Source organism: Eretmochelys imbricata, chromosome 11, assembly GCF_965152235.1.
Source record: "Eretmochelys imbricata isolate rEreImb1 chromosome 11, rEreImb1.hap1, whole genome shotgun sequence".
Lineage (NCBI taxonomy): Eukaryota > Metazoa > Chordata > Testudines > Cheloniidae > Eretmochelys > Eretmochelys imbricata.
This window is the reverse complement of record NC_135582.1, coordinates 40,336,559-40,363,885: the sequence shown is the minus strand read 5'-3', so window position 1 is coordinate 40,363,885 and position 27,327 is coordinate 40,336,559. Positions and strand designations below refer to the sequence as shown.

The 27,327-nt window shown below is 38.4% G+C and overlaps 1 protein-coding gene and 1 long non-coding RNA gene across 4 annotated transcripts in view; one reads left to right on the top strand and one right to left on the bottom strand.

Moving 5' to 3' along the window:
• The window catches only part of DYNC1I2 (dynein cytoplasmic 1 intermediate chain 2), a 43,117-nt gene extending 19,260 nt beyond the window's left edge, over nt 1–23,857 (bottom strand). The window contains exons 1-5 of one of the 2 annotated variants that reach the window (XM_077829959.1): nt 23,747–23,857; nt 21,409–21,526; nt 19,232–19,346; nt 8,216–8,306; nt 2,611–2,726 (exon numbers count right to left, since the gene is read on the bottom strand). In XM_077829959.1, the coding sequence (XP_077686085.1) occupies nt 2,611–2,726; nt 8,216–8,306; nt 19,232–19,346; nt 21,409–21,516 (430 nt within the window). In that variant the 5' untranslated portion in view covers nt 21,517–21,526; nt 23,747–23,857. The other variant, XM_077829958.1, reaches the window with a different exon arrangement.
• Nucleotides 23,858–23,981: 124 nt separating this feature from the next.
• LOC144271935 (uncharacterized) overlaps nt 23,982–27,327 on the top strand; it is a 66,781-nt gene continuing 63,435 nt past the window's right edge. For both annotated transcript variants that reach the window (XR_013347458.1, XR_013347459.1), the window contains exon 1: nt 23,982–24,540. This is a non-coding gene — a long non-coding RNA (uncharacterized LOC144271935). The remainder of the gene's footprint in view (nt 24,541–27,327) is intronic.

Below are 27,327 nucleotides of genomic sequence, written 5' to 3'. Positions count from 1 at the left end.
TTAAGTCATCTTTAATCCTCTAAAAATGTATGTTACGGGACTTAAGATGGATTTTCAGGTTTAACTCTGAGTTCAATGTATCCAGTTCCCCTTTTGTCACTTAAGTTGCCAGTTTTAAAACACCCCTCCCCACCCAAATTTCTAAAATAAAATTGTATACAAATCACTCTGAAATACTAAAGCTTGTTTGAGCACAGGTAATCTGAAAATCATGAATTCTAATCCAAGTATTCATGGTTTTGGAGGCAAAAGAGAATAGAATAAATTACTTAACCTCTGACTCAATCTCCCCATCTATAAAATAGGAATATCTACTTACTGCTTGAACATCTTATGAGGATTATTAGTAAAATACTTGGATGAAGAATGCAATCCAAGAGATAAAATTTTATCTGTTCATTAATTTTCTCTCAGCCTATGCAAAATTTGCAGCAACACCATGTTAAAGAGAGACACACTCAACCCTTAGCAGACTTACTTTTAGAACTCTCAAAAAAGTAAACTCTCCTACATACAGTTTCTGCATAAACTCCTATTTTTTTTCAGACAAGAAGATTCTTTAAGGAAAAGTTGTTCCATCACTGAAAAATTCTGAGATGCCACCCAGCTGTGATCACACCAGAACAGTGAATTACATGATGCCACGAGAGTGGAGGAGAGTTTGAAAACTGACAGCAGACACCATGCCCAACGCAATACACGTAGAATGTGAATGCACACCTATATGGCTCTTGCTACTGTAAGCTCTTAGAGGCAGAATTGAGACGACCTCATAAATAAAGAACAGTTAAAGTGGAAATCAGCATTTTCATGAACTAGTGAGTTCCTGAAGAACAATGTGATTCCTCTGATGTCACTACTGATGTACCCTTGAAAAACAAGCATTCAGCTTCCATTTTTGCCAGTGCTCCAAGTAGACGCCACCATTCAAAAACTGAAAAGAAACTACAGAAAAGCCTTTGAACTGGTAAGTATTTTTAAAAACCCTCACATATGAAGGGATAGAAAGCTTGTTCACAAGAGAATGGATTTGCCTGTGATCTGTAGGCAATATATTGAATATTCAATAAATACGTTTTATTGAAATATTAGTACATATTTCAGTTTGTCAGATAAATAAAAATAAATACTAGGTCTATATATATTTTTGTGGGGAAATAAAACAAACCATTTAAATACAGGGAAAAAATCCTCTTCTACTCTAGTTTATCAAGTTTAGAAACCTGCCCTCTTAGGTGTTTGGAACGTATATTGGATTCCCTTACATGAGGCAAAACAGGGGGGAAAAGAAAGAAAAGCTCTTTTTCAACAGAGAGGTAGTAGTACTGTGACTTGCTTTTTCTCATTTCTCTTCTATAGAGGTGTGCTTCTAATATAAGTGACTTCAACATAAACCACTGCCAAATGTTTAAAAAGTACTGATGCAAGCTAGAGTGCTATACATTCTGCATCAAACCTTTTCAGACAATATGCTTGTGATTCTTAAATGAAAAGATTTAAGAACTAAATCCTGTAAAATATAAATTTAACAGAATAAATGAACACATTGCCCATAGCTTTTATCTATATTTGAGAAGATGCCAGAAAATTAAACACAAACCCCAACAAAGCTAGGAAATACAAAATTGGAAGTTGAAATTCTAGGCCCTCAATTTATGTTCTCATAGTGAACTTCTCATCAGAGATCAGGCAGGAAGTCACACTGAACAATTCAGTGTTTTTGTGATACGAACTAAGGACTAGGCAAAGACCAAATATTGTCATTTGTGATCGAATTCCCAGGTCTCTAAAGGTTAACAGCAAGTGAATTAACCCACTGAATCTTCTTTAAAAAAATCTCTTTCCTGCAAAGACAGCGAGTTACAACCGAAGCTTTAACTTAGAAATTTCCAACTCTTTTCAGTTTGTGCCATAAGCTGAGTCAAATATGTGATTAGCATATGCAACTCCTATTTTCATCAATGGAATTTTGATCAATGATTAATGGCAGTCTGTGTCCCAACACATAAAAATCAATTTATAAAAATAAGAGTCTTTGAGAGTGGCATCACTAGCAGTTGACAGAAAAATGCCACTTTCAAAGACTCTTATTTTTATAAATTGATTTTTATGTGTTGGGACACAGACTGCCATTAATCATTGATCAAAATTCCATTGATGAGAATAGGAGTTGCATATGCTAATCACATATTTGACTCTTAGCTTAAGAAAACATAAGCCTTCAAATAAACTGATTTTGTTACGTTAATGTGCATGGAACACATTCTACATTGCTTAAACATCAGGAAGTCTACAAATAAATATAGTAAATCTTCTAGAAAACTGTGTATTTGGGAGAGGAAAATACGAGTGCTTAATAGGTTTCCTTTAATTAATTACAAGATGCAGGATGACATTCTTTAAAAAGACGTGTATGGACTCAAGACATTACCAGTCATCCCTCAGATCAATTTACACTTAACTATGTCCAGCTCTGAAACACTATTTATTTTGTAAAATATAAAACATCAAATAGAAATGACTGATCTCCATCTGTCCTTCTAGAATAGTCTTGGTACATTTTAATAACCAGAAAAAATACATGTAATAGTAGTATAAGTTAACATTCACCTTCCTTTGGTTGAGTCATAACTGGTGTTTGAGTCTCCTTCGTGTATGTAACAATTTCTCGGGGAGGAAAGTCAACTTGTGTAATTTTAGCCATTCCAAGTTTAATAGGTCCACGTCTAAATAAAATGAACAGAGACATCAGAACAATTGATATTTTTAATACAATCATGATTAAGTTATAAGGCGTTTCAGATTGCAAGGCATCATCTCACTCCACACTCTAAAAATCAAGTTTAAATCCAAAGGATGCTATCATCTGAAAAATGCTATATATGTTAGTGATATGCTATCTTTATTTTTTAAAAGGTGTCTGGCTTATACACACAGACTAGAAGAAAAAGAAAAAAGGCAAAGATATCTGGATTTCTTGATTTCACACGAAGTGTTTTTCAAGGCTTGCTAAATCTTAGTGTATGACAAGGCTCTTTTTCACTGGCTAAAGGGTCTATTTTACAAACCAAACTCATGTGAGCACTACCATTGTTTTCCTTGCTCACATGAAAGATATTTGCAGGACCAGGGTTCCAAGATTGCATAGCTTGCAAAATTGTTTAATTATTCTGCAATTAATGACTGTTTGCCAGTCCATTTAACTATGTTGGCCATTTCCTTAGCTCTCCCAAACCTATTATTTATGACTTAGAACTGTAAGTCTGTTCCCAAACAGTAGTATAATATCCTGGAACGGAATACTAAAGAACTTAAAGATAAAGATTTAACAAGAAAAATTGAGAGAACAAGATCTCATTTACAATACTGACATGGACAAAATGGGTCTAACTGCAACACACACACGCACACTATATATAAATATATATATATATTGCAAGTTAGACCCACCTCAGGAGAACTTTTATGTAAAAACCCCTATTAACTTCAATTTGTATATTAATCACTAGTCCAATAATCCAGCAATAAAAAGCAGTATATGAATATTAATCTTTCCATCATCTTCTCCCACACTTAAAAAAATTCATTACAGACTAAACAGGCTCAAGGAAAAATTCTAACATTCTTTCTTTAATTTTTGGAAGGCAAACAATTCTATAACATGATGTGGGTCTTAATGAAAAAGCTTACAATTTATAATAGACTTCATGATACATTAGCCACAAAACAATAAGTTCCCATCTTTTCTTATACTAGACACATTTTGTATATATTTAAAATGTGTAGTTATTTTATTTCAATAGAATGACATTTTATAGTTTGTCTTGCCAAGAAAAAAAAAGATGTAGATAAAAAGTTAAAAGACTGAAACATATTGCTGGAAAAATGATAAACTTGCAATCACAGTAAGACTGAAATTGCCTACTATAGGCCAGTTGCACTAAACCCAGGGAGAGCATGAACTTTGATTACTTTCAGAACTTGTGTTCCCTTAATAGTAACAAAGTTCATTTTTTAAAAAAAAGAGCTCTCATATTGGAGTATATATATAAAAATTGTATATTTATAAATACACAAAAGAGGGAATATAAAATCTATGAAATACCCCAGATCGGAATCAGAGTGGAGCTGAAGAACTGATGGATCAGTATCCCAATGCAGCGTCCTGATACCGTAGGTTGAACAACCATGCAGCATTAGCAAAAGAGGCCAGAGATTAGTGAAGCAAATACACACTATGAAATGTTAAAGCTACTGTAAGTTTACAGTTTTTTCATTGTTCAAAGGAAACAAAATATCAGTTAGTGGAAATTCAGTGAATGTTCAATGCTACAATACATGCAATAAGTATAAAACAGTTAAACACAAACATACAATTCAGAGCAATTAGAGACATTCAATTCTTTCAGAGATGGGAAATTAAAGCATTGCAGAATCGCTGACAAAAGTAGCCTAAATGAAAGCCAAATGAATAAAAATCCATTTGAAACAGCTTAGGAACTGTTAAACTTTAAACTTCATTTTAAAGCTATACAAATTTGGTTATGTCATACGAAGTCACGTTTGTTAATGTACTGCAATCTTGCCCAAAGCATTAAATATGTGCAGGAAATTGTCATATTGGTAAAGGAAATGAGTCAACACACAAACTTTTTGGTAGAGAAGCAAAATGCGTTTCCACTGGGATACAGAACTGCTAGAGTTTCCAAGATGTGACACTGCTGTAATTATGGGTTAAGCACTGCCTTGGGCTTACAAATGTCATCCGACTTAAAGCCAATTTAAGATATTCAGTATCGTAGAAAACAGTGGGCTTTATATTAAAACGTTTCAAAATAGTGAGTATTCAGCACAGTACATAGGAATAAGAAGTGGAATGGATCTGTTACAGGTCACTTATATAAAATAGGACCTTCTTTATAGTTTAGTCTTGCCTGGAGGGGGGAGGGAAATCTACTTCATCCAGTATTGGTGTCTACTTCTAACTCTACCAGGGCACAAAGAAGCAATTTCAAACAAACGTACGTGAAATATTAGCAGCAGAACATCTGCTTTTAGTAAGCTTGTATATGCTACCATACTTTGTAGAGAAGTTTACTATTATTTTGTATCAGAAGCTTAAAAATAAAGAACATGTAATATGTTTGTATGCTAGATCAATAAAAGGTTTTTCCATATGATTATTTTAGGAAGACTGAAGTTATTTTCCAGTGTAACTGGAGAGTTCCTAGAAAGATGTAAAGTTGCTCCCAATAGTTTAATACAGTGTGGTAAAAATATTAAATTAAAATTTATGTATCTTTAATTATGTACTAGGTTGTTCTAGTTGCAAGTTTTGGTAAAAAAGGCATGAACCTTTCATTAATGATTTAGTTAGAAATGCAAAGCCCTGAATTTTTATTCTGAATGTTCCTGAGAAACATAGGGAGTGGGAAAGAGAGGCAGAAGAGCTGCAATAAACACAGCAACTTGAGGGTGAGAAGAAGCACGTATGCAAAATGGTTTACTGATGAAAAGGACAGGAGAAGCAGTCAGGTAAACTGATAGCATCAGTGGACATAAGGCTTGAACAGTGGTTTACTGCTTATCAGGTAGTTAAGAAATGCAGCTGTGTGCCAACCACCATAAGGGAGAGGTAAAAATGCAAAGGAGATGCTAAGCTAACCAGGAAGACAATCTTTGTAAACTGAGTTGCTGCGTAAGAGAAGCACTGTGATCATGTGATCACATAGCTGTTCAACATGCAACTGAAGTGGAATGTTGGGATTAAAGGGTTAAAAACATGGAGAAAAAAAACAGAAGGATCAGTTTTACATTTTCAGATCAGTATCAAACTTTTAGAACTACATCCCAAAAGATAATGTGTAATGATATGGGCACATTGATGGGCCTCTGAAACTGGTTAACTCCTTAACATGGTTTCTAGAGGCGATCATACTAAACTATTCCTGCAGAATGATTTTCCAAATTCAAGATTTTTTGAATACCAGTGTGTCTCACCAAGAGTCCATATGTACTAATATACTATACATAGAGGCAGATATTTTAGTACTTTAAATTATCTGAAAGTATTGTCTGGTGGTTGGCTCTTCTGACTCCCAATGTAATGCTCAAAATTATGTTCTTTTTCTACCACTGACTCACTATTTGATCATCAGCAAATTAGGTTGTTTATCTAAACCTCAGTTCCCTCACCTGCAACATGGGAAAACTGCTGTACTGTACTTCCAAACTCTGTAAATTGCTGTTAATCCTAACATGTAGGGCACACTGAGATATATGGATGAAATTATAGAAGTGCACGGTATTATTTTCTCTCAGTTTTCAAGCACCTGTGCCTACTCTACATTTATGTGACATGCATTTATGTAACTGCACGTGCAGAATACACAATGGTGAGGACTATAATATTTTCATTAGTTAGAGATGAATTCACCATAAAATGTACATGTGAAGTTTGTTTCATGTCAAACATGTTTCATACTCGCTTCACCATTAAATATTACACATGAATGGAATTTAATCTTCAAATATTTTAGATTAAAATAATGTTAGCAGAGAATAACCCTCCCACCCAATGGATTATGATACAAACGATTCACAGATTTCATGTCACATGTGAACTGTACTACTTAAAATCTGGTTGTTACTAAATGAAAGACTAATATTACTGGATATTTTATTACATCAAAAGTGGGCTTTATCCATGCAGACTGAATGAAATATTAAACACAAAGTAGCATTCAAGAGGCATAGTGTCCACGAACAGCCAGGAAAGCAATGTGTCTCCATGTTAGTGATCTGTTACATTCTCCTAATTTTGGTCACGGCTCATTTTTTAGCAACAACCTAAACTTTTGTTTATGCCACTAACTGGTTATGAAAATAATCACTTTTTTTTTTTTTTTTTACACAGTTAGGCTGGTGGAAATAGCAACATTTTAAACTATACATAATGGGGCTCAAGCAGTCATTCTTCACAGCATGGGGTATGCAAAATATGGGAAAAAGAAAAGGAGTACTTGTGGCACCTTAGAGACTAACCAATTTATTTGAGCATGAGCTTTCGTGAGCTACAGCTCACTTCATCGGATGCATACCGTGGAAACTGCAGCAGACTTTATATATACACAGAGAATATGAAACAATACCTCCTCCCACCCCACTGTCCTGCTGGTAATAGCTTATCTAAAGTGATCATCAGGTTAGGCCATTTCCAGCACAAATCCAGGTTTTCTCACCCTCCACCCCCCCACACAAATTCACTCTCCTGCTGGTGATAGCAGGACAGTGGGGTGGGAGGAGGTATTGTTTCATATTCTCTGTGTATATATAAAGTCTGCTGCAGTTTCCACGGTATGCATCCAATGAAGTGAGCTGTAGCTCACGAAAGCTTATGCTCAAATAAATTGGTTAGTCTCTAAGGTGCCACAAGTACTCCTTTTCTTTTTGCGAATACAGACTAACACGGCTGTTACTCTGAAACCTGTCAAAATATGGGAATGACACATCAGCCACAACACAAGCATTTGGAAGACATGAATATGTGCATCCTGATAAATATTATAGCAAACATCTTATTTAAACTTATTCAAAAAGGAGCAAAACTCATGTACAAGCACACACAAAGAAATCTAGAAGATTATGTTTTAACAAGTTATTCTATAATATAAACATATAGTGTGATAAGTTAAAAAACATATTTGATAGCAGCATAATACCTTAATCTCTTTGCCAATTAATAGATTTTCTGAGCAAATTATTATGAGAATTTACCTACTATCTGAAGAAAGTGCACATATGACAGTGAAAACATCCCTTTGATATAACATTCTCTTTCCTCCCAGCCACTTTAAACTATCGGTCCATTAGAAACAAACATATCTGATTCATCTTAAAATTAAAAAGAAATTCAAAGTTTCATTTCACATTTTATTTGCAGCTTCAGTATTTAAATAAAATACATTCCAAGAAAATTATCTGAATCAGAGGATAAAATGGTTTTACATAATCACTAGAGTAAAAAACATTAATTGCTGTAGAACAAGAGATGTTATGTGGTTTATCTTAAAAGGACTTAGACATATAAAATTTGACTTAGAAGTTTACAAATTTTAAGTTAACACTAACTCAATATTATTTTAAAGCACTTCTCAACCTACAAACATATCTAACATCATTTTAACAATCTAATGTTTTAAGAAAGTTACCATACCTAGATCCAACAGCACCATCACCAGAGTCTTGGCTTCCAGCCTCACTTGGAGTACTCACAGATTTGGAAGATGGAGACATAGGAGGAGGGACTAAATAGTGAAACAGACAGGTATCCGCTGTTACTACTCGTAGAGGTTGCACAGCTTAGGATGTTTCCAAATTAATTTAACATGAAGTATTAAAAAAAAGTGATGGCAAACAAAAAATACGTGGATGAAAATGAATAGTAGAAAGAGAGGGGAAAAGACAATGTTAACATTTCATGCTGGACACTCATGCAACTCTTTGGCATTTAATGTACCTGGGATTTTATATATATTAAACAAAAAACAAACAAAAAAAGACACACCCAGGAGAAAATGACTGGTGAATCTTTTTTAAAAAAAGATCTGTTTCTACAAAATGCTGCCACCAACTTTCAAAGGAGACAATTTTCCTTACAATTTGTCATTTCCAAATAAGTTCAAGGCATTTGTTAGTATAGCATTAAGAACTGTTTTCATGGATTAAACAGATCATAAAATGCACTATTTAAATTCTACTAAATTTGTCTTTGCTTCAGTTACAACTGCAACAATTTTTTTTGCCATACAATAAGTTTTAACCTGTACTGTTGTTGTTTTATCGGATAATAGTAATTAACACTTCCTTTAGACACAAGAATAGCTGCTATCCTGAAGCTGTTTTTTAATTAAATATAATGATGTTATATTTAAAATATATATCTCCTTTAAAAGTTTCAAGCATTTTGGGCGAAGACTGTAAACAAAATTTAAAAAGCAATGTGCCTTTGGGAACTGATGCATAATGAAGAGTGACATCATGCAATTTAAATACCACGCAAAACTGTGTTTCCCCACTCTAGAAATTATGATTTGTAAGAATGGCCTAACCCATCTTTATACCTTTTTGACAGCCTAATAATGCCTCAAAGTTCTTTGCACCTTCTATTTTTCAGTAACAGACACCCAAAGCCATGGTTCTCCCCTAAACTGGGAGTTAAAAAAAACAAAAAACAAACCAACCACCAAAAAAACAACCAAAAAACTAACCACCAAAAAACAAAACTCCCCCTTTGCTCCCAAAACAGGGAAAAATTACAGGTAGAGTTGGTAGATAGCTCTTTTTACAGGTATAATTTTACTGGGTAGTCACTGCCATCTGCTGGATAATTTATAGAATGACTGCCTACAACCCTCTATTCTAGTACAGCATGATTTTATCACTAACTTGTTCAATTAAAAAAAGGTAATTAACATAAAAACAGACAAACATGAATGAAAACTTTTTCTGCTTTTATTAAATTAAACAGTTAACTCCTGAAAACAGAGCTAAGGGATTATAATGCCCAGACTATCAATTTAGCTCAGACTGTGTCAAATACATGGCCTTGAAAAATATGTCACGGACCACGAAATCAATTCTCCCCTGTGAAATCTAGCTATTGGAGGGGGTGAAGAGGGGCAGGACTGAGGGTGGAGGCTCCTACCATAAATCGAGCTCCAGCTGCTAGTCCTGGCAGGATTGGGGAGGGATGGTATTTCCTCTTCCCCTGCACAGCTGCTGGGGGGTGGGGTGGGGGTGAGAGAGTCAGCCAACCCCTTTTTGGGTCAGGACCCCCATGAATACACCACCACAAAATTTCAGGTCTAAACATCTGAAACCATAAAATTGACTAAATTTTAAATTCCTATGACTATGAAATTGACCAAAATGAACCGTGAATTCGGTAGAGGCCCTAAAAATGTGCAATCTAGTGATTGAGCTCTAACTAATAGATATAAAATATCAAACACTGAACTATGACATTAAATATCACAGAGCCAAATCTAAAAATACTTATGTATACTGCAACTTAAAATTGTATGTATTTATTCTCCAAAGCAGAGCAGCTCTTCCCCACACTCCCTCCAAAAAAATCCAAAGGAAGAAAAGATGAGGACAAATGACTGACTTTCCAGGATTTCTTTTGCCCCAGGAAGCAGCTGCTTACTGTACACAACTTTATAGATCACAAAAGAGTCAGATACAGAAAAGGTAAGAGCAGCAATAAAAAACCCCCACCAAAACATGACATAACTGTTCCCTGAACAGGGGGCTGCAAACAGCGGAGTCTGAGAGGGATATACCCTGCTGAAAGAGCAAACACTAATTCTTGGGGTAAGTGAGTTTGTTTCTGTTTGGTTTTTCTTTTGGCTTGCTTAAAGTTTACAGCGTGGCCTATATGGGACTGTGTGTTTGGGGATTGTGTGGGAGTGGGGGCCAGAGGCCTGCTAACTGAGTTAAGTTAAGTGCATTAGCAAGGCTCTAGCCTCCTGTCCCTTGATCCTGAATCATCTTTGACCCATGCCCCCTGTGCGTTAACGAGGGGGCATGGGTCAAAAAGGCCACATTGCCAATGCCTACACTGCTCCTGTGTCCAGACAGAGGACCCAGTCATGGATGACTCTATGGTGTGGATTTGCAGAGACTGTGACCTGTAGTCCCCATCACAGAAAGCCAGGCTAGAGAGGTCATCCAGTGTGAAAGTTTCCTACTGGTAGAATCCCTCAGGGAGCAGGTGGGAAAGCTACAGGAGGAGGTGGCTAGGTTGAAAATGATTGAAAATATACACATGGAGACCTCCAAGACTGAGGAAGCAATCCAAGTGGGGAGGCCAGCAGTAGCACCACCAGGGGAGGAGGAGTGCCTTAATAGGCAGGAAGCTGGGTGCTGGCTACTTCTGCTCCCAACCTACCTTCAATAGAGGCCACAAAAAACCCCTCAAAACTAGTTTTCTACCCTGGCAATGAGGAATCTCCCCCAAAGGCAGCGCAGGAGAAGCCACATATCCCCAAGGCTGGAAGAAATGTGGCCACCAGTCCTGAGAGAAAACCACCTGCTGGTAAGATATAACCATGGGCAGATCAGACGTGACTACAGGCCTCTGGAGGTGAGGGAGAGGGAGCTGGGGGCACAGGTGGCGGTGTCATCAATCCTTCTGGTCAAGGGTAGGGACCTAGGCAGAGAGAGAGACAGACACATCCTGGGATGAATGCAAAGCCATTCGGTCACAGTGTTGCCAGGAGTGCTTTGACTTCCCTGACCATGGGATGCTGTTCCAAGAAGAAGGGACTGCTGAGCAGAGAGAGGATCTATCTATCAAGGAAGGGAAAGAGCATCTGGCTGGCTAACCTACAGAGGAGGGCTTTAAACTACATTCAAAGGGACCAGGAAACAAAAATCCACAGGTAAATCCAAAACATGGAGATCTGGATGAAGGGTCAGAATCTGGGGGAAACATAGGAAATCATAGGAGGGGAAATCTAATCAACATCTTAGATACCTGTACATTAATGCAAGTAGTATGGGGAATAAAAAAACTAAAAATACTAGTGAATAACCACAATTACAACATACTTGGTATCACAGAGACTTAGTGGGATAATTCATGTGACTGGAATATCAATATAAAAGGGTACAGCTTGTTCAGGAAGCACAGGCAGGGACAAAAGGGAGGAGGGGTTGCTTTGTACATGAAAGATGTATATACTTGCATTGAGACTGAGACAGAAGTGGGAGGCAGACCTGTTGAAAGTCTCCGAATAAAGATAAAAGGGGTAAAAAACAAGGATGATTTCCTAGTATGAGTCTACTATAGACCATCTAACCAGGAAGAAGAGTTGGAAGAGGCTTTTTTTAAACTAACAAAATCATCCAAAGCACAGGATGTGGATCTTCAACCTGCCAGACATCTGTTGGGAAAATAATACAGCAGGGTACAGATTATCTGACAAGTTCTTGGAATGCAATGGAGACAACTTTTTATTACAGAAGGTGGTGAAAGAGACTAGAAGGAAGAAGTTATTTAAGATTTAATTCTGACAAATATGAAGGAGAATTTGAAGGTGGAAGACAGCTTGGGTGAACATGATCATGAAATGGTCCACCTTGATTATCACTACAAAAGGTTTTTTTGTTTTTTCCCCCTCTCCTGCTGGTTAACAGCTCACCTTAAGTGATTACTCTCGTTACAGTGTATATGGTAACACTGATTGTATATAAACCTCCCCACTGTATTTTCTACTGAACGCGTCCGATGAAGTGAGCTGTAGCTCATGAAGGCTTATGCTCAAATAAATTTGTTAGTTTCTAAGGTGCCACAAGTACTCCTTTTCTTTTTGTGGATAGACTAACATGGCTGCTAATCTGAAACTTTTTTTTATTTCAGTTTTTCACCAAAAGAGCTAACATAGGGAACATAAGTGTAAATGAGCTAGGATCTGTGGAGGATGGGAGAGATCCCAGAGGACTGAAAAACGGCAAATATAGTACATATTTATAGAAAGAGGAATAAAGACAACCTAGGGTATTCTAGACCAGTCAGCTTTACTTCGGTACCTGGAAAGTTAATGGAGCAAATAAACAGTTTGTAAGCACTTAGTTACCACCGTTATTTTCTTCTACCAGTCAACATGGATTTGTCAAGAACAAATCATGTCAAACCAACCCAATATCCTTCTTTGACAGAAGCCTTGTGGATATAGAATGGAAGCAGTAAATGTGATATATCTCAACTTTAGTTAAGTTTTTGGTACTGTCTCGCATGATGTTTTCATAAGCAAAATAAGGAAATATAGCCTAGGTGAACCTGCTGTAAGGCGAGTGCACAACTGTTTGGAAAATGATAGTGTAGTTATCAATGGTTCAATCAAGCCAGAAGGGCATAAAGAGAGGGGTCCCTTAGGGATCTGTCCTGAAAGCAGTTCTGTTCAGTATCTTCATAAATTATTTGGATAATGGCAGAGAGAGTACACTTGTAAAGTTTACAGATGATACTAAGCTGGAAGGAGTTGCAAGTGGTTTGAAGGACAGTAGTAGAATTCAAAATGATCTTGACAAACTGGATAAATGGTGTGAAATAAATAGGACAAATGCAAAGTGCAACATTGTCAAATATAAAAGGAAAGGGAAATATAAAGGAAATATAAAGGAAGGAAAGGGTAACCACTTTTCTGTATACAGTGCATTAAAATCCCTCCTGGCCAGAGGCAAAATCCTTTCACCTGTAAAGAGTTAAGAAGCTAAGGTAACCTAGCTGGCACCTGACCCAAAATGGCCAATGAGGGGACAAGATTCTTTCAAATCTGGGGGGGGGGAGGGTTTGGTCTGTCTGTGTGATGCTTTTGCTGGGAACAGATCAGGAATGCAAGCCTTACAACTCCTGTAAAGTTAGTATGTAATCTAGCTAGAAAATGCATTAGATTTTCTTTTGTTTAATGGCTTGTAAAATAAGCTGTGCTGGAGGGAATGTGTATTCCTGTTTTTGTGTCTTTTTGTAACTTAAGGTTTTGCCTAGAGGGATTCTCTGTGTTTTGAATCTGATTACCCTGTAAGGTATTTACCATCCTGATTTTACAGCGGTGATTCTTTTATCTTTTCTTTAATTAAAATTCTTTTTAAGAACTTGATTGATTTTTCATTGTCTTAAGATCCAAGGTTTTGGGTCTGTGTTCACCTGTACCAATTGGTGAGGATTCTTATTCTTATTATTATTTCTTCCCCAGGAAAGGGGGGTGTTGGGCTTCGGGGGAAGACGTCTCCAAGTGGTCTCTTTCCATGTTCTTTGTTTAAAACTCTTGGTGGTGGCAGTTTACTGTTCAAGGACAAGGCCAAGCTTGTACCTTGGGGAAGTTTTTAACCTAAGCTGGTAAGAATAAGCTTAGGGGGTCTTTCATGCAGGTCCCCACATCTGTACCCTAGAGTTCAGAGTGGAGAAGGAACCTTGACAAACATGCAGGAAGTAATTTTTCAAACAACTGCACAAATACAAAATGGGAAACAATTGCCTAGGAAGTACTGCAGAAAAGGATCGGGGGGGGTGGTTATAGTAGACTGATCACAAGTTAAATGAGAGTCAACAATGTAATATTGTTGCAAAAAAAGTGAACATCATTCTGAGATATATTAGAAGGAGTGTTGCAGGGAAGAGATGACAAGTAATTCTTCCACTCTACTCAGCACTGATAAAGCCTCAGCTGGAGTAGTGTGTCCAGATCTGGCTACCACACTTCAAGAAAGAAGTGGACACACTGGAGAAAATCCAAAGGAGAGCAACAAAAATGATTAAAGGTCTAGAAAATGTGATCCACATGGAAAGATTGCAAAAATTGGGTTTGCTTAGTCTGGAGAAGAGAAGACCAGGGGAAAGGGGAGGCATGATAAGTCTTCATGTAAAAGTTTGTTATAAATGGGAGAGTGAAAAATTGTTCTCATCCACTGAGGACAGGACAAGAAATAATTGGGCTTAAAATCGCAGCAAGGGATATTTAGGTTCGATGTTAGGAATAACTTCCTTAGAGTAAGGGTAGTTAAGCACTAGAACAAATTATCTAAGGAAGTTGTGGAATCTCCATCATTCAAGATTTTTAAGAACAGGTCAGACAAATACTTGTCAGGGATAGCCTAGATAATACTTAGTGCTCTCAGTGCAGGGGACTGGACTAGATGACCTATCGAGGTCCCTTCCAGTCCCACGTTTCTCTGATTCTATAATCACTGCCATGAAAGTAATTAACCAATGAAAACAATCATTTGAAGGTTCCCTGGTTTTCTACACCAAATTTTGCCCCAATTTACATATGATGCAACTCTGTTAGAGACATGGAAACTACATGGAGTGAGAGTCAGGACAGATTTTGACCCTCTAATACACACTAAAGTTAAAATGCTTTTTTCTTTTTAGGAATCTCTTGTTCAACAGAAGACCACACAAGTGTTTAATGAAAATTCTATCTTTATTAAATCCTCTTTGCACCAGAATTATTATTTTTTAAAGAGACAGCACTATATAGGTGGAAAGGAAAGGCTAGTGTCAACCTGAGTACCTACTCTATGCCTCCTAGTTTATTTGCATTTGTATGAAGTTTCCATTTTTTTAAAAAAACAACTGTTATATACAGCATAGCTGAGTGATTTATCTGTAGTACAATGTGTATATGCTAAAGAAATAGATTCTCATTACCAAAGTAAATGGCAGATCTAATCCAGGGTTTTGGAAAATAATTCTTATTTCTGATGTTCTGCCTATTAAAAAAACCCCTAAAGTTGCTCCTCCCGCAAAATGCTTTTCTTGCAGTGGAAATTACATTTAGAACTCTCCAATACATGTACGATAAAAGCAGATCTAAAATATTGTAATATGAGTAGAAAACAGACTAAAATTAGGCAAAATGTTAAAGGAATTGACAAGAACTAGTCCTTTTAAACTTATTTACCAAAAGGCAACTTGTAGTAGCCTATCACTTACTTGTAGTAGGCATATATATCTAGTAAACAGATTTTCAGGTAAAACCATGATTTACTACATCATCTTCTACAGTACTTAATATTTGTAGTATTGATTATGAATAAAGATGCAGTGAAGAGGTTTGAGGCCTAATCTCTTTAGGCTCTGTTACTAGACTAAAACTTGCACACTCTTCCTAGTTAAGAAGTGGGCTAGTGGGAAGAGCAGATCAGAGGACTGTTGAGAAAAAGATTTGTGCACAGGATCCTTATGATAAGCACAAAGAATGTATTATTTCTAGATCATTCTCAAGTTTAGTCTGCGATACTGCAATGCCCCCTTGTGGAGCATGTCATTTCCAAGAAGGCAGTCTTCTCCTTGGTGGGGACAATGTCTATTTAATGCATATGTAATTATCTTACAAGACTGTCCAAATAAGGATGCTTAATTTTGGTTGTTAGAAGATAAAATTTTAATGATTTCTTGAAGCAGTTTTGTGTTTCACTAAGTAAGTATTGTTAGATGTTCAGCTGCATGTACGTTCTCCCTGTGTGTTGCCCTAGCTCTACGCAGACAGACGGCATAGCAGACCTCGAGCAAACTGTCCAATAACCACAAGATCCGTTAAGGTACGAAGGCACCAGGCCAGGTTTATTGCAGAAAAAGCACAGCAATAACACCTGGCAGACTCTACGAGGATAGTAAGACATGTATGCCCATGACATAGCTCTGTGAATGGCAGGACTTTCCATTCCTTCCTTGGCTGGACCAAGATACTCTCTCAGGGCATGTCTACACTTACCTCTGGAGCAATCGATCCAGCGGGGGTCGATTTATCATTCCTAGTGAAGATGCGATAAATCAACTGCCGAGCGCTCTCCCATCGACTCCAGTACTCCACCGGCGTGAGAAGTGTAGGCGGAGTCGACAGGGGAGCGTCAGCAGTCAACCTACCAGAGAAGACACTGCAGTAAGTCGATCTAAGTACGTCAACTTCAGCTAAGTGGCGTAACTTAGATCGATGCTCCAGAGTGTAGACTGATACAAACAAATTACGTACTGCCCCTGTGAGATAGTTAGTTACTGCCCCTGACGTGGCTAGTTATCACCTATCTCCTTGTACATGTTGGTTCGATTAAAACATCTCTATTTATCACTCTGTTATCCTGACCTTATCTTTTAGGAGGGGGGTCAGCATGTTCCTTATTCTTGGAAAATATTTTGTACCATCCTTGATACCGGGATGTTTTGGTACCACTCTTCTGAAATGTGTTTGCATACGGACTCTGTGCCTAGCACTTCTTAGAAATGTGTGTTTCTGCAATATCAGCCCTATTCTTGCCCGATTCTGTGAACTTGCAAGCAGGCAAAGCCTGATGTTTGCTCACAGCCTAACTTTTGCTAACTTTGCGTTATATTAGCAAAGCTTGCCCACTACTTTAGCTCAGGCCTCTAACACAAGGGCTTATATCTCAGGCTCTCTTCCTACAACAAGTATATCTTCTTACATCAGGGATATGGTGGTATTTAAGAAAACGTGGATCAGAGGATGAGTTCTTGGTGAAATCCCATATTCTATCATTAAGGCAATATCTAATATAGGAAAACCACCTTACTGGAAGTCTACAGAAAGGAAAAACTATCAATACCTGTTTACTTTATACATTTTTCCAATACCACTCTTTCCTTTGAAGAAACTTAATTTAACCTGAGTTAGAGCTTGATCAAAGCTACTGCTTGAAGTTAAATATAGCCACTGAAAGGGAGTGTTGTCCACTGTCACATGCAAGCAAGGTCCAGGCTTTGGACAAATGGTTCCCTGCCTGAAGAGTACCAATTTTGTTAGGGCATGGTTTTTCAGACAATTTTCCATTAACAGTTATACCTTATAAACCCATTTCTTTCAGAGAGATGTACCAGTTCATGGCTTTCAGACTTTCACAGACAGCTAGTAAGCATATGCTTGTGGACTTCTGAAAGAGTCTTTCATATTATTTCAGCAGAACTATCAAACCATCATTTCTCCTGAATAGAAATGTCCTAAATTTTAGTCTACCAAAAATACACAGAGAGGAATGGATAGTTTGTAACATATTGTACTGCTAAAGACGCCAAAACACTGAATGGCAGGCACAGAGAAAGATACTCAAACATCTGTGGAGTACAATTGCCAGAGTAATGATTTCAGGGCAGGATTCTACCCTCACAAGCCATTGTAGGTCATTGCTGAAGTTTATGGAATAAGAATATTTTTAATGGCATCCCCATGGTCACTTTCAAAATACACAGGGATTGTTTCAAGACCAGATGCAACAGAGTTGTCAGCGAAGGATCATGTCCATAATGGAAAAGCAACTACCACACTGCTTCATACTTGCAAGACAAGATTCACAGTGAAAGCCCAAATCAAAAGGATAACTTGAAATCCTGGGTGCTCAAAAACTAGTGATGAGAGAAGTGTCTGAGATATAGGATGGAGTTTAAAAATACTTCTCCAGTCTGATTTTTTTTTTCAGAAAGATATGACTAAGGAAAACCAAAGTCTGAGCAATCAGACATACCTGATATACAAGCCTATCCAAGAATGGGGTAGGAGCTCAGGCTAAAACAGGGAAAGAACAAGTATATTTTCCTAGACAGTTAAAACTTACATTTGACCTTGCTGTTACCCCCACTATTGAAAGTGAAAGCACCTTTAGGCCTGACAGAAGACTGCTGTGGATTTTAACACTCTGTTCTGGTAACATTTAACAGCATAAACAGAAATGTGTACATGTAAGAAATTACAGAATAATCATGTTAGTATTGCATATGTGTAAGAAATTGCAGAGTAATCAAGATTATAACTAAAAAGCTAGAAGAGACCGGTCTGCTTTAAAACTAAACTTGTACGGACAGGGAAGAGAGTTAACATGGCAATGAGAAATTAGTACATATGTATAAGAAAATATAACCAGAAGTTATAAATAAGTTTGTGTGATGAAGGGAGACTGCTGTATTGTTTGGTGCTGGAGGATACTGATGAGATCGTCCTAATGAACTTCTCACTTGTAACTGATCACTACTCCGTTTTTTCTTAATAAATATTTGTTAGACCCATCGGCTGATTAAGTGAACCTCAATCCAACACCCATAAGATTGTGTTGGTGGGAGGGGGAAGTAGTAGAAACAGAACAAATGCACAGACTGATACATTACTGATAATGTATAGTAATTAAAGTCAGTGATTGTGGAGAAGTGGAAAATCACTAGCCAAAACCCTGCCTGTTGACAGAGGACAAAATACCAATGTGTTGTTCAGGGAAAATAGGAGGAAAACAAAAATGTATGTTATTTAATGCAGACCAAAACAGATTCCCAATAATTCACTTTTGTTTATGCTCTGAAGAAATCTTACTTTTGACATATACTCCTCAATTTTATGTACCAAAGATACTTTAAATTTAGATCCCAGTTCTCAGAGATGGTCTTAAATATTGAGCAGATTTGCAGAGTTCAACATTTTACTCACAATATTTTGTAAAAGAAGAGAGATCGAGCATTTAATTGTGTGCACTGAGGCACATCATTTAGGATTGACACTTATGACAAATGGTGAACTATGCAGGACAAATTGTGCCAAAGACAAGAGACAGAAGCAGGCTAGAACCACTGAGTCAGTCATTTAATTTTCATGCTTTTAATATAAGTGCTACATTCTTAATGTAGGATACGAGGGATGAAACAGTTAACTGGTACTATTCTTACCTATAGGAGAATCTGGTGTTAATCCCATGCTTTGAAGCAATGCTTCAGCTTCTCTTCTTTTCTTTTCAAGATCAGACTCTTCTTGTACAGGAAGAGCTTCCTTCTTCTGATCAGTCTAAAAAAATTTCAGGAACAGACACAACCTTTATGAGACAGTATATAGTTGGTATAAAACATTTTGTGGTTTCATGTGTGAGAAAACATTTAGTTTTTTTTCCAGTATTCATTAACATCATGAGCAGAACTTGGAAAAGTCTGATCTAGAAATCCTCAAGCTCCTTTTGCAGAGAAAGTCAAAGAACTCTATGTTCCTTAATGAGATAATGGTCTGGAAAACCTCTCGAATGGCAGTAACTGTAATAAAGAAAAATACTATGGGTTTGGGACAGCAAGGAGACAGACTGAAGCTTGGCCAATGGTGTGACAGGACACTCTGCCCGATATGGCAAATATTTACAAGCTTACTAATTAGGAGAATATATAGATCATATGCTAGCGGGCATGAACATATTTAGAACCACTTCTCTGTAGGTGTGTACATGGGCTGCTTAGATTTTCTATACAATCACATAGGTTTCACAAAATGAAAGAAAGGGAAGGGTGAAATAACTATATTACTCTCTGTCTTTACGCAAAAACACAACTGATGGATGCAATGTACAGTTTAAGTTAAGTTGTTTCTTGCAACACTCCACAAAACAAAAGGAAAAATCAAGTGATTAAATGCTTCAGCATATTATTCAAAATAATAACCAAAAGATTGTTTGGGCCAAGGGAATTTTAGGATTAAAGTACACTCAGCTCCCAACAACATCACTTCAGACTAAAAATTAAATGAACTATCCTCCAACTGGTCACTGAAAAAAGTCTACAATAACTGATGTTCTAGAGAGAGAGAGAGAGAGAGATCCATAACACTTCATTAAGTTTAAACAAATAAGTCTATGTCTACTACTTATTAACTTGAAGAAATATGACTCAAATTCAAGTTGCTCATACCATACAATAAATTTATCTCAATCACATAATTAGAGTACGATCATTGGCACTTTATAAAAAAGAATAACAGTGACAAAGATAAACCAGTCATTCAACCGGAATCCTTTGTATAGGTGGAAAAACCTAGATAAGTCAATTTTCTCACTATGTTTATGGTTAAAGATAAATGTCTACTCCTCTCTTGGATACACATAATATTTCCAAACCATTGTATGATTTCTCCTAAATCAAGGAGTTCCCAAATATTATAACAAGCCCCCGATGATGTGCTATCTGTATTATACATGATTCCTGGAAAGTGCAAACTGTCAATACACTTTTCTGTGATCACTGGGACATGAATTATATTGCAAGATATTTCTCTGTCTTTTCTTTACATATGAATCATGCTTCTGGCATGTTCAGTAACGTGCTGTTTTAAGATTCTTAACTGCTCATAACTTAAGTGCAGAAAAGACATGAACGAAGGCCTCAGTTCAGCAAAGCATTTAAACATGCTTAATTTCAAGCACATGCTTAAGTGCTTTGTTGAACGTGTGCCAATGTGCAGCAGAAGTCTCTAGAGTATAACTGCCAACTGTGCACTTAAGCAATTGCTTGGATTTCTTTTTACTGATTATTAATTCTATCTTCCAACATGCAGAGTAGGTGGCTTTGACCTGATTATTGTTTTGACTTGAAAATGCAGGTTGAAGATTAGAGTTGGCTAATGGCACAATATTCTACTTGGCCACCGACAGCACTGATAGTCATTACTGAGGGACATATTGAAAACTACATTTAAGAAAGTACTTTAAATTAAAAAACAAAAAACCAAAACTTTTCACAGTTTATGCAGTTTGTTTACTTTCTACAGGTGCCGCCCTGATCACTGATTAGTGATCTGACTAATCACTTCAATTTTCTGTTTCTCATGCACTAGTATAATGCTATTATGTTTGGATTTCTAACAATGCATGGGGAAGAAAAACACTCATCAAAATATTTCTATTCAGAAGTGGTGTTAGTCCCCCTTAAAAACAAAACAAAACCGCACATTTAAGTTTTAGCCCTACCCTACTTGACAGCATACCTTTAAGTAACATGAAGCAAATTAATAACTTACTAAGTGCAAAACAAGTTACAGGACATAAGCAAATATTTGATATTTTTCTTGTTGATAAAATTTAGGTTCTTACTTCCTTTTTCTTTCTTTCTTCCTCCTTTCTTTTCTTTTCCTCCCTGATTTGCGCCAAGCGTTGTTTTTTGCGCTCTAACTCTGCCTTCAATTCACTTTTGTCAGACATGGCTGGAATCCTGATCAAAATGAAGTGATTATTAAACAAGTCATATAATACTGAGAGTGATGTATTTTTAACACAGTGGACTTCCATGATTTTTCAAAAAATTAGTCAGTTTGATAAAAATATACTTATCTGACCTACTAAAAACAAAGCTGTGAAACAAAGCCTTAAGGAGCCACCTAAACATTCATTACATCATATCCAGATTTCCCTCACTCACCATATCCTGCTGGCTACCAAAAGATTAGAGTCTCTAATCCGACAATGTGTCTCTGCATATGAAGAGTGTCAACTACATTCAAGATCCAGGCATAGGACAGTAGGAAGGAAAATATCAACGAATAACGTACTGCCTTTGTATTTAAGTTCATTTTAAAAGTTGCTGTTTAACAGCATATTCCGTAGTACGTAGCTGTATTAAATCTATATTCTGAATCATATGAGGAACGCCAACTTTATTATGAACTAAAAAGCAAGGTAAGTATAATTTATTAGAGAACACAATTTGAACTATACAAAATGTAGATTACTCAATGTTTTTCTGTATATTTTTTTTTTGTCTAGTGTTTACTGTCAGGGATTCCAGTGTATTTTTCAAAAGAAAAATGAAGACACAGGTGGATTCAGAAATACATGGTCAATTATATGTTATATTGTGAACACAGCAAGGTTTCCCAAATTCAACAGGTTGGTAGAAGTGGAGAGTTCATCCCCATTAAACGAAGGTACCAAAAAATTAAAATACAGATCAGAAGAGCTGTATGTGTATGGGGTGGAAGACTAAGATCAAATTTGTTGATGAAAAAGAAATCCAAATTATGTCTGAGGAAGTTCTACAGCGAACAATAGGAGGAGCCGTGAATGCCCTTAAACCCTGATCCTGCTAACAGTGATGCACGTGCTTAACTTTAAGCCCAAGTAATGGAACTATTCAAGTACCTGAAATTATGCACTTGAGCAAATGTTTGCAGATGCAGTGCTTTCCAGAGATGATAAAAGCTAAAAGCCGTGAACCATTAATTGACAGCTGTTTCTTTTTTCACATACATGCATGTGTGCATGAGAAAAGAAACATACCAGAAATTTCATATATTTAGTCCAATGTAAATGTTGATTTTTTATATTTACTTTAAACATAAAATTGCCAATTGATTTGTTTTTAAGATCGTCAAAACAACTTAAGAGATTAATACTACCATTGAATATTTTTGTTTAGTTTTGTTTTAGTTTTTAATAAAGGAATTGGAAGTTTAATACTAAATTTACAAAGCATAAATTATGTAACGTGGTGGCTCCAATACAGAAAGCCAGCTTCACAGCACTGCTGCAACTGGAAAAAGATGAAAAATTGATCTGATTAGGTGCGTCTTCCTGACCCAGTACATTATCACCAGAGACGCCTGAAAGGGGCTGTGCCAGCGGGGATAAGCGAACAACGGGTGAGAGAGCTCGACGGGACACCCGCGCACGGTGGCTGTGTTGTTGTTGCTGCTGCACAGACTCGTGCTGTCACCCAAAGGTGACAGCATCGGCGCACCCTGGAGCCCTTCGGGCTGGAAGGAGACGCCGCCAGGATGCCTAGGCTTACCCGGGCTTACCCGTTACAGCAACCGCGGCGCTTCAGCCCAAGGCCCCCTCCCCACAACACAAGGCAGCAAGCGCCTCCCGAGAAGCCCGGCAGCTCCGCCTGAGACAGGGGCCGACTCTCCCCACCGCCCCAGCCTATCGCTTCCTACTGCCCCGCGTGTGGGGCCGCCTCGCCCACCACAGTCCATGGGCGGAACCTGCTCCCCCTCTCCCCACTGCTGGCGTCTCCTCCCCTGGGCGGCACCGGGTGTGGGGGGAAGGGCGGGCCCGACACCTCTCTGCCGCTAGCGGTGGCTGGTTCAGGGGCTACGGGGCGCTCCCCTCCCCCAGAGCTCGCCGGGCACGGCGCTAACCTGACAGCGGGGCCTCTCTCCGCTTAAACCGCCGCTCGGAGGCTCCGCGCCCAGCTCCGCTTTCGCCTCTTCACAAAGGCGGTGGCAACGTCGGGCGAGCCGGGAACCTACGGCAAGTGCGGAAGGACACACCAGCGTCTCCCGATGGAACGCGCACGCGCCGCAGAGCTCAGGCGGACACATGCACTTCTCGACCCGAACCCGAATACACTGGAACGGTTGGCAAGACGCTGCCGACCCCGCCCAGGAGGGCTGAACTCCAGCGGCACCTAAATGGCATAAAATAAACCCACCACTGCTCCCTCGGTATCAAAGTACGGAACTACGGCCGAGGAGATCACCGTTCCCAGCATGCATAGCGCCGCCAGAAGGCTAACACTTCCCAGCAGGTAACGCGACCAGGCCGCAGCCCTGGGAATGGAGCAATGCATTCTGGGAACGATCGTTTCAGGAGCTGAGGCTGCGAGGAGCACTGCATGCTGGGAAGTGTAGTTTCTATAGGCCACATCGGCACACTGGGAGCGTACGCAGCCATGATGGAGCGCAGCGTCTGAAGCGGGCGTGGGTGCGGTCGCGGTGTCCCCCTGGTCACTAAGAAGGCTCCCCACGTGTGTTCACTGCTGGTGTGAGGACATGGCACTGCTGGGCCCCAAGAGCTCCCATCCTTGTCACATTCATGTTGAGATGAAATAGGGACGGGGAGAGGCATTTCCCACCTTGCTCTGGCTAGGGACACAAGCAGGGACATCGCCTGCATAACCCTCCCCTTCCTCACCTGCTGCCCTCTCCACTTACTGACATGTCTGCTAGCGATGGGGCAGTAATGTCACTGGGTTCATAAAGAAGCAATTTTAACAAGGCTATTAGGACTGTCACTGTTTTGCGCAGGGTGATACCAAAGTCCCTTAAGTGCAAGTGCCAGGCCAGTAGTCAATTTTCACCCACAAAGTAACTGCTCTGGCTCGAGGGCCAAGCTGGATGACGTTACACAAACAAGCTGTTTCAGTGCAAGTACCAAGCTGGGTAAAGATACACAGGACACTCCCATGTGAGTGGCAAGCTGAAGTTCCACACCAGTCACTTCAATGTGAGTACCAAACTGGGTGAAGTTACAAACTAGCTGGTTCTGCAAGAGGATAGAAATGAAATTAGATACAAATTACTTCAGTATACGTACCAAGCTAGGGATGAAGTTGTGAACTAAAAACCTGCTTTGACATGAGTGCCAAACTAGAAGTGAAGTTACACAAATAAACCAATATGAATGTCAGACTGGGTTAGATGAGATTACATGTATCTCAGTCACTTTGATGCAAGTTTTGTTAAGCTAGAGGTGTTGCACACAAGCTGTTTCAATGTGAGTGCTGGGCTGAGGTGAAGTTACACACAAACAATCAGCTTTGATTCAAACTCCAAGCTAGTGCTGAAGTTATACACAAAGAAATCCTAGTTTAATAATATGGATAGTCGGTTAGTAAGGTTAAGACAAATATTCCAAAAGATAAAGAGTTGCCACTTGTCCACTGGGCTGTCCTTTTGAAGAGCTGGCCTTTTTCCTGCTGGTTAAGCCAAAGCCATAGGCAAACCTTGCCACTCTCACTACAAGACTTGATCCTTCAAAATGCTGATCTCTGTGATCCTGAGTTAGCAAATCAGTTACGCATACACTTTAAGCATGTTATTAATGTGGACTACTCATATGCTTAAAGTTGAGCACATGCTTAAGTGCTTTCTAGATCAGAGCTAGAGTGCACAGCACCCTGTAAAATCAAATCCGTAGAACAGTGATACTCAGACTGAGGCTTGCAAGCCACAAGTGGCTCTGTGTCTCTCCTTTGCAGAACATGATATGAAAACACTGTGTGATTTAATTATTAACCAGTCTAAGTTATTAACCAGTCAGGATGGTTGTACTATGTTATTAACCAATTGTAGTTGATAAAATAATAATATTTGGTCAGTCATTTTGTTGTGAGAAATATATATACACACACACACACAAAATATTTCCTCTGTCAAACTGTTTAAATATGAATATATAGTACTATAGTAAATGATACAATGAATTCACACTACTTTGGTTCTTTCGCGTAATGTTGATCACTGATTTGGCGCCTGAACCCCTGAGGCCAATATCACTGCAGTAGAGCAAAGACCTGCATTAGTTAGCTCAAGAGTCGGGTCCAGATCCTCAGGTGGTGTAAATTGGCATAGCCCATTAGATGTCAATGGAGTTGTGCTAATTTACATCTGCTAAGGAAATGCTCCAGTGTCTCCTGGTTGGCTTGCTTTTGTTCTCAGGATATGTAGTCTCAAGCCTGCATTCATGCCACTTCAGGCTGTGATTTTGTAATGTGTCATAAACCAGAGGTCCCCAAGCAGTGGGGTGCGACCCCTTTGGGGGGGCAGAGGAACATTCGGGGGTCACAGTGGGGTCCAGGTCAGTCCCCACATGGGACAGGGAGGGAGTGCCAGCCAGCCCTGCTCTGCCCCCAGCTCTGCTCCGGCCCTGCCCCCAGCTATGGCCCAGCTCCTGCGCCCAGCCCCTGACTGTGGCCTATCTGAGGCTCTGGCCCTGACCCCGCCCGAGCCTCAGCCCCCTTACCCTGTCTATGTTCCTCTTCCCCCCAGGAACCATGGCCCCAGCCCCAGCTCTGGGGAGCCACGGATGGTGTCATGGAGGGTGCGACCCTGAAAAGTTTGGGGATCACAGTCATAAACTAAGCAAGTTAGTACATGACTTATATGTCTCCAAAGAAAACTCAGATTGCTGCAAGAAGCAGTGTTGACTATTCAATAGCTTGTCTGTTCTGTGAGTCAGTACTGAACCATTGACCTAGAATATATTTAGGGGGAATTAAAAAAGGTGTCTTGTGTCCTGGCTACTACTAATCGTTAATGAGGTATTATTCATAAGAGTAAGGGATACCATTCAAGGGAGAATATAAATGCTTCTTAATGAAACTGTCAGAGGAGATTTCATGATGTGCAAGAAAAGGGGCTGCCTTTCAGTGATGAGAATGTGAAGACAACAATAATGAACTGCTACAAACATCTGTCTGTGTTTGAATTTCATTGCTAAGGGCAGTATGTCTTCTGAAAATTGTGTGTGCCTGAAAACAGGAATGTACTAGATTTTAATTTTATTTCTTTAATGTTATATATTTTGATATATAGATATCAAATTTTGATATTAGTTAAAAAGTCATTTTAAAATGTTTTATAAGATTTTGAAATATTTGCAAATTCTTTCAAAAGACAGGTTACAGGTGTTAAATAAAACTTCATATATAAGATTCTATATAGAGAAAAACATATTAATTCTTAGCAATGAGAGTCCAAAGAAGAGATTGTCATATGGACAGGTTAAAAAAATCATGATGAATTTGGCTCATTGATTTTTATTAATTAATTCTTAAATTCGTTAACACTGGGTCATATTTCTTAGTATAGAGCATATTATTATTACACTTAATGAAGTGCAGTTTTTAAAATTAGTTTTATGTTTTAAAATAGTGTGCATAATAGTTAATATTTAATATTTATTAGCATTAGAATCCATATCTTTCTTCTTTCTCTACATCTGCTGATTAGTTTTAAAATGGTTTTATTTGGGGCAAATTGGCAATGGTGTACAAATATCTACAGAATGTTAATTCATATACAGTGCAGATCCAGCACCAGCATAAATCCATAATTTTCCTTACTTCATCCCACTATTCCCAAAGTAAAGCTGCTTAACAGGGCATCTGGGAATTCCTTTTGAATAGGGCAAACGTTGGCTGGCATAGAGCCAGCATAGCTATCTCTAACCTTCCCCTGTTGTTGCAGCATCTTGTACTACAGGGATCCCCAGCTGTGTAATAGCCTCTGC